Source organism: Arachis ipaensis, chromosome B02, assembly GCF_000816755.2.
Source record: "Arachis ipaensis cultivar K30076 chromosome B02, Araip1.1, whole genome shotgun sequence".
NCBI lineage: Eukaryota > Viridiplantae > Streptophyta > Magnoliopsida > Fabales > Fabaceae > Arachis > Arachis ipaensis.
Genome location: NC_029786.2, coordinates 87,951,528 through 87,960,221, shown reverse-complemented (window position 1 = coordinate 87,960,221; position 8,694 = coordinate 87,951,528). Strand labels below are relative to the sequence as shown.

Sequence of the window (8,694 nt, the reverse complement as noted above, 5' to 3'; positions counted from 1 at the left end):
CTTTTTTAAATAAGGTTTATCAAATTTAAATAATTAAAACTTTAAAAAAATAGATATCTTTTAAAAGCCAACTTATTCAATAAATTATTTAAAAAAAAAAAACACGAAACCAAACCTCATGTTCCTATCTTCATCTTGTTTTGACAAGTTTGTTCCCCCTAAATTATCATATCTTCGAATAATATTAATTTTGACTAAAAGAAAAATAAAAAAGCAATGTCCACTACTGCAGGGATGAAAAGTACATAGCAAATAACATATCAGCAACAAAATTCAGAGAGAAAGGTAGACAAATACCATTAGCCAATTGAGGCTAAACATATTTATGAGATCAGATTTCTATAAAGGGAAAGTGTTGATATCATTTACACTTTGACAATGGAAGATAACTTTTCAAATAATTGTATTTTTATACATAATTATCAAATTTATTAAAAATATAAATCATTAAAAGAAAAAGACAAAAATATTTTTTTACTTATGTTCTATTCTTCTAGTATATTTATTGAGTTTCTCTGTTTAATACCGAGTATGTACTTTCTGATATTGTTGTTCTTTATAACATATAAAAAAAATTATATTCTTTTAATTTTTTTATTTAATTATAGAAGATATAATAAGTCAGAATTAATTAATAATTTCTTAAATTAAAAATAAAAAACAGTTAATTTGAGGCTTTCAAAATGTGCTCATGATAATTGAGAACATCAGAAAGTTTGATAATATTTAGCTTTTTTACTTTTTGAAGATTTAATTTTGCCGGATTCGCAGAATTGTGGATAGTTTTAGAAATAATCTATTCAAATTTATTTTAAGTTTTGAGTGCTACTTTTGTGTAACAGTTGTTGAAAGTTGATGTATTTTTAGAATTAATCTCTTAATTCTTTTTTTTTAAGTCCTCATGCCGTATGATTAGCTAAGACATTTCCCTGACTCCCTCTTTAACACTATTAATATCTTTTTTTAATAAATAAATAAAAATACACATAAAAAAATTGACATGAATAAAAATACATACCAAAATTTATGAATATGTAATTCGAAGGACAAATAAAGATACTCTTAAATCTTACAAATTCACTAATAATACAATATTTTTGTCCATCAAAATAATTTCTTGAGTGTATTTTAATATTTATAAATTATAATATTTTGTGTGTACTTCTATCCAAACTCTTTTTATGTGTACTTTTGGTTTTTATGTGAAGTTCTTAAGGCATCATAATCTAAACTATGTATACGGTATAATATATACAAGGTTGTCCTATCGCAAAAACGAATCTATCTTAAAAATAATAATAACTTTATTAGTCTTCAAAAAGTATTACACAGAAAAAAAATTAAAAAAGAAGAAAAAGAGTCACTTTGCAAATCGAGTCATCTCATAACTTTATGTTCTTCAGTCGACAAGAAATTAAAGGGGGACAATAATTCACAAATAAAACGAGTAAAAGTGTATAGGATCCGTTATGCAACTCAACTTGTATATATATGTGTGAATAATTCTTAGACTTTCATGAAATCTAATATGAATATATTCACAATAAATAAATAAAATAATATGTATTTTAAGATACAAATCCATCAATAAATTGTTGTGAAAAAGAAAACTCAATATGCATGATGAAGCAAATTAAAGGCATAGTTTGTTTTGGATGGCTAACACGAAAACTCATTGGTGGCTTGTATAGAACTAACAGTGCTGTGGTCCCATTTATAAGAAAATGGGCACGAATGAATGCTATTCCATTTCAACAATGACGTTTCCCTAGCTAGTGCTTAGTTTTCAGCATCTTTGCATGACATTATTTCATCTATATCATCATTTGGCAAAAATAATTTCACCAAAATATTTAAATTATATATGTGTGGTACATCATTTGCCCCTAATAAAATTAAAAGAAAGTATAAGAGACCAACACTTCTTAAAAAAAAATTGAATAATCTTATATTATTAGATATAATTTTATACTATTAAAAACATTAAATTAATAATAATTAATTGATGGTTACAAATCACAAAATTTTGTCCCACTGCCTAACAATTTTCACTCTTAACCTCCATGATTCCTTCCATGCTGTAATACACTTGATCGAATCAACAATCTCTTCCATATTGTTATGAAGTTGCATTTTGATAGTAAAGATATGAACTATGAAAGACTCTTTGTAAAAGAAACAAAGAACGAAGTTTTTCTGAGAGCTTTTCTCTCCATTCTTTCAAGTCTGAGTCTATATAAACAAATAAATAATTCACTTTAGTCAAATACTTGAGTTCAATTTTTTTATTTGATATATCAACAATTTTTTTGGAAAACTTTGCGTTTACACCAAATCACACTGGGTTAGCCACTGTACACATGCCTTCTCTACTATCTGAGGCACTTCATCAAATATTGGGAAAGAACAAATTGGTTGGATAGTACCATTTCTACTTATCTAGAAAAAAAAAAGAAAAAAAAAGGAAAAAAAATAAATTAAAGTTTAATTACTCTATTGGTTCCTATAGTTTTGCAAAATTTTCAATTAAGTCCCTATACTTTTTTTTCTTTTAATTGAGTCCTTGCATCAAATTTTTTTTAATTGGGTCTTTACACTTTTTTTTTCCTTTTATTTAGGTCCATGTACCAATTCTTTTTTTTTTAGTTGGGTCTCTATAAAATTAAACCAATTATTATTAAGAGGGATTTAATTGAAAAAAAATTTGGTACAGGAATCCAATTAAAAAAAAAAAAGTATAAGGACCTAATTAAAAATTTCACGAAACTATAAGAACTAACATAGTTATTATTGTCTTTCTAGTATTAACGTTAGGAGATATAGGCAATCCCAACTACTTATTCTTTTTTTGGTTTGGTCCTTAGAAGAAAGGAAAAGAAAATCTCACAATTATTGCATGTGTTTGTATGTGAGAGGGACATTTTTCATTATTCCAATACCAACCCATGAGTGATAGTGAGTCAAAAGAAAAGCAAAAATCCTTTCATTCATTCCTCTGCTACTAGCTCCTCTATATAAGGAGGTTCCAAAATGGTAAAGGTTGTCAAATGCAACAACATAATTCCTCCATTAATAAGTCTTCTTCTTCTACTTGCCATCTTAGTTATTCAAGTCATATGGAGAAGAACGCAATTGATGCAAAAAGCGGAGAGGTTGATCATGAGATGAAATTGGTTCATGATTCTTCACTTGATTATAAGGGAAGGGTTCCTCTCCGAGATTCAACTGGTTCTTGGAAAGCTTCTTTCTTCATTATTGGTAAGATATATAAACTTGTCATGCAACTTAATTTCTTCAGCATATATATGTGTATCTTATATATAAAGTTAATATCATTTTTTTAAAATTTAATTTTAATATACTATTAGTGTAAAATAGTTTTATACATACATCTAATTACATGTATAATATCACATTAACAAAAATATTTTTTTTTACATTAATTATATAAATAATTACTTAAAAAAAACAGATGTAATTAAATGAAGATATAAAACGTTTTAACTATTAATGCATCAAATTAAATTCGTACCATTTTTATTCTTATTATTTGGAGGGTATTTGAATATTGATCCTTATTATATGCCTTTTTGGTTCTCAAACTTCCTAATCACTAATCAATTTTCTTAACACTCCCAATTTCGAAATAGTCATCATATGTTATTTAATTTGTTTTATTTGTGTGTAGGGTTTATCTAATAATCACCAATTTTTCATTCTCTTTATAAGAATTTAAAAGACTAAACATGAAAATTTCTTTATATATATTAATTGCATTAGAAGTTTTAAAAACTCTATAACAAGTAGCCTAATTGGTCTAAACTAGTGTAGTGTATTGTATTGGGCTTTGTTGCTATTGTTGTAGAAACTAGTATAAATAGGATAGGCTATATACTAGAGTAGAAGAGTATTATGTGAAATCTATTTAATTCTCTTTCTTGTGATATGATATTTTTCTCTTGATTTCTCTTTGATTCTGTAATATAATTCTCTTTCAAGTATTCAATTGTCGTGGTCCTAATTTCTATACTCATCACAATGGTGTTTTTATTCACTCTCTTACTTTAATTTTATGGCAATTTGATGAACTCAAATTTAATAAAAATTATTTATAAAAACGTTTAACTAGTATATATCTTAGCGAAACCCTATATAATCTTGTTGATTAATTTAGCTTTTTATTTTTTTTCCCATATATATAATTGCACTGATGGTATAAATTTAAAAAATATTATATCAAGAATTTTTTTATAGAAGTCTTTTTAAGAAAATTAACCGTTAAATTAAAGTTAATAGTAGTATAATAGGAGTTTAAAATCTACATGAATATGAATTATTAGACTATAAGATATGTTCAATTTATACAAAAAACTTAATACAAATTGTATTCATAATAGATAATTGTAGTTTAATATAGTTCGGTCGATAAATAGTTTAGTTTTCACAAAAGAATACAAACGACGATATCATTTTACTTAAAATGATATTCTCACTTGATTCTTACTTTATTTTAGTGTATGTTAATTTCTTACACATGAATGAATGGAATAAGTACTTAGGACTTAACTAGTGCTTCATATGTATGTATATAAACTAGCTTAAAAATTGGAATATATAATATATATTAAGCCAATTAATCTTCCAGATATTACTAATTAGTATGCTTTAAGTTAACTATTGAGCGGTGTTTTTATTTCATAAGCTTTTCATAAAACGTAATAATATATTCATATTCTTATGTGAATATTCCCACTACATATGTTCATGCTTCCACCAATACTTTTTGTCTTGTCTGAGATTCCTCTTTAATCCCCCCCTATATCTTAACAACTTCAACCTATATACTTTAACTTAAATCTCAAATCCCATCTGAACTAGGTTTAGAAGTTGGAATTCGAATACCTTTGCATTTGATTCATACAAATGAGAATAGAGCAATTTCAATAATAGAGACCTCTCTATATCCCATCAAGAAAGTCAACTTCTCTCCACAAAATTTAGATTGTGGACAATTTCAAGGGATTTCGTTGCTATCTTCATTTAATAACGTTCAAATAAATACTAATTAACAAATGTATTTTCCTAATTAACCATAAATTAAACAACAAAGAGTGCTTTAAATAAAATAAAGGTGAATGCTATGGTGTCTTTAAAATTGTGTCTAACTTATCAAAAAAGACAAATAGATAATATTTAATAAATTTTAAATATTTTATTTTTGATTTAAACATTTTATTTTTTACCTTTAAAAGCAAGTTAGATAATTTAGGCACCATAGACACCATAGAACTCACCTAAAATAAAACGTTAAAAAGTAACATACATTATGTAGTAAAAAATTGATTGACATGATTGATTTGATGATGTTTGTTGATTTGCAGCAATTGAATTCAGTGAGAGGTTGAGTTACTTTGGAATAGCAACTAGCTTGGTCCTTTACCTGACAAAGATTATTCATCAAGATCTTAAGACAGCCGTTAGGAATGTGAATTATTGGACAGGTGTCACCACTTTGATGCCACTCTTTGGAGGATTTCTTGCTGATGCTTTCTTCGGCCGTTACACTACTGTCATTGCTTCTTGCATTGTTTATCTTCTGGTACCTAACAATAATCTCAATCATTTATATATCATTCAATTCAAATTATGTGTTTGATTTCATTTCTGTACAATTGATTTTCTCAAAATTAATTAGATAATCTTCAATATTTATTTTGAGTCTCTCAAAATATTATATCATTGTTTATAAAATTATAGGTTATAAATAATAATTTAAAATTAAATGTGATTGATTTTAATTTATTTTAAATTTTATATAAGATGGCAAAAATTAATTGATTCTCTACTATAGTAACCTCGAATTTTTAAAATGAGATTGGTTTTATTTAATCAGTTATATTTAATATAAAATAAAATTTAGAACTATCTCACTTTATAGACACATCACATTTAAAACTAAATGTGATTAATTTTAATTCATTTTAAATTTTATATAAAATGATAAAATTTAATTGATTTTCTATCAAAATAAAATCGTTTTTCTAAAGTAAAATTGGTCTCATTTAATTAATTATATCCAATATAAAATAAAATTTAAAATTATTTTATTTTATGGACACGTCAAATTTAAAATTTTTAAAACACCATATTAAAATACTCTTATATCCGTTAATAAATTATAACTTAAATGATATAATTTTTTATACTCATTTATGAGATTGCGAATTTGAATCTCTCTATCTTTAGTAAAAAAAAATAAAAATACTCTTATATCCGAAGCAAAAAGTTTGAAAATGTGAGTATAATTATAAAACAGGAATAAGTAAATCTAACTTGTTTACAATGAAAAATGCAGGGTTTGATTCTGCTTTCTCTGTCATGGTTCTTACCAGGCTTAAAGCCATGTGATGATACAAGCACATGCGCTGAACCAAGGAGGATCCATGAAGTGGTTTTCTTCCTAGCCATCTACTTAATATCCGTTGGAACCGGAGGCCACAAACCTTCCTTGGAAAGCTTCGGAGCCGACCAATTCGACGACGACCATGTCGTGGAAAGGAGGCAGAAAATGTCCTTCTTCAACTGGTGGAACTGTGGTCTTTGTAGCGGACTCATTCTTGGAGTAACCCTAATTGTTTATGTACAAGATCATGTTAATTGGGGAGTTGCTGATGTTATTCTCACATTGGTCATGGCTTTCTCATTGATCATATTCTTGTTGGGAAGGAAATGTTATCGTTATAGGGCACCAATGGGTAGCCCTTTGACTCCAATGTTGCAAGTTTTGGTTGCCGCCATTTCCAAAAGGAAGCTTCCTTATCCTTCTAATCCTAATCAATTATATGAGGTTTCCAAGTCTAATAACAACAACAACAACAATGGAAGGTTCTTAGGCCACACCAAGAAGCTCAAGTAAGTAGTATACTATATGGTTATTCAATTGCAATTTATAACAACAAATCTTAGGTCATCAATTCTTTTTTTTTTTTTTTACATTTAAATCAATGAAATGAACTAATGCCAATTCTTTTAAATCTTATGTTATTTTGATACTTTAATTTTTGGAAATAGATACTGTAACTCCTATTTTGATAATATTACATCTTTTTTTTACAAATTTATGCATGGATAAATTAAAAAAAAAATAATAATGTGTGGAGTAATATTATTAAAAATGGAGTAAAAAATTATCATTTTTCTAATTTTTTATAATTTTTAAATTTTATATAATATAGGTGTTAAAAAATTTATATATCATCCTTATGCAACTTATTAGTATTAAGCAGAGTTATGTGTATATAAGTTGATGATATAATAATTTGTGGTTGAATTTGTTTCAGATTTCTTGACAAGGCAGCAATCATTGAAAATGGTGGAAACATAGCAGAGAAACAAAGTCCATGGAAGCTTGCAAGTGTGACCAAAGTGGAAGAGATGAAGCTAATTATCAACATGATCCCCATTTGGGTTTTCACATTACCATTCGGAATATGTGCCGCACAAACATCCACGTTCTTCATCAAACAGGGTGTTATCATGGACAGAACCGTCGCCAAAGGCTTCCAAATCCCTCCAGCTTCAATGTTCACCCTCGCCGCCATCGGAATGATAATATCCGTCGCCTTTTACGACAAGATCCTCGTCCCTCTGCTAAGAAGGCTAACGGGGAACGAGAGAGGAATCAACATCCTTCAGAGGATTGGTTTCGGAATGGTTTTCTCTATCGTTACAATGGTAATTGCGGCGGTTGTAGAGAACAAGAGACTTCACTATGTTGAGATGAACCCTTTAAAGGGTTCACTAACAATGAGTGCGTTTTGGTTGGCGCCACAGTTTCTAATTATTGGAATTGGCGACGGTTTTACCCTTGTAGGGTTGCAAGAATATTTCTATGACCAAGTTCCGGATTCAATGAGAAGCTTAGGGATTGCACTTTATTTAAGTGTTATTGGTGCTGCAAACTTTCTTAGTAGCTGGCTCATAACAATGGTTGATCATGTTACCGGTAAGACCGGTAAAAGTTGGATCGGTAAGGATTTGAACACGAGTAGGTTAGACAAATTTTATGGCCTATTGGCGGTGATAACCACGTTGAACTTGTTCTTGTTTGTGTTCTTCGCTTGCCGGTATTCCTATAAGAATGTGCAAAAAGTTGTGGTGGCTGATTGTGGTGAAGAGAAGAGTGATGGTGATGGTGTAGGGACAATGGTTTAATTTGAGTTTGTTTCAATATTATTGGTTCTATATTTATAGTATAAAAATGTCTAGGATTGCAGGCTTTGCTGATGATGAAATTATTATATGTGATGTTTAATTTCTACTATATAGTGAATGAATGTTAGTTGCTTTGTTGATATATATCAATAATGTTGTTTGATCATTTACTTTGTTATTTTTGAAAGAATAATGTTAATAGCAAGGGAAGAATATATAGTAAATGATAAATTAAGACAAGTAATACTACGTCTGCAATGGCAAAAAGTTGTTCATATATATTAAATAATCTTTAGTTGGTTACTCATTGAAATAGTTTACAACTTTACTTGAAAAGAAATCATTACTTTCTAGAAGAGTTAGTAATTTATCTATGAGCAAAAAAAGTTTCAACATAGAAGATGAGTAAAATTCATATTAGAAATGTTCTAGAAAAAATAATCTAAATAGCATTATTATTTTGATAACTTAACCAACTTA

At 27.7% G+C, this 8,694-nt stretch overlaps 1 protein-coding gene across 1 annotated transcript; it reads left to right on the top strand.

Moving 5' to 3' along the window:
• LOC107625620 (protein NRT1/ PTR FAMILY 5.6) lies at positions 2,994 to 8,381 on the top strand. The gene is made up of 4 exons (XM_016328305.2): positions 2,994 to 3,258; positions 5,382 to 5,599; positions 6,356 to 6,912; positions 7,341 to 8,381. The coding sequence occupies exons 1-4, from the start codon at positions 3,048 to 3,050 to the stop codon at positions 8,212 to 8,214; spliced, it is 1,860 nt and encodes a 619-aa protein (XP_016183791.1). The 5' UTR covers positions 2,994 to 3,047; the 3' UTR covers positions 8,215 to 8,381.

Coding starts and splice junctions, on each gene's coding strand:
- LOC107625620 (XM_016328305.2), top strand. CDS start 3,048: ATGCAACAACATAATTCCTCCATTAATAAGTCTTCTTCTTCTACTTGC. Junction 3,259..5,381: donor AGCTTCTTTCTTCATTATTG/GTAAGATATATA, acceptor GTTGATTTGCAG/CAATTGAATTCAGTGAGAGG. Junction 5,600..6,355: donor CTTGCATTGTTTATCTTCTG/GTACCTAACAAT, acceptor TGAAAAATGCAG/GGTTTGATTCTGCTTTCTCT.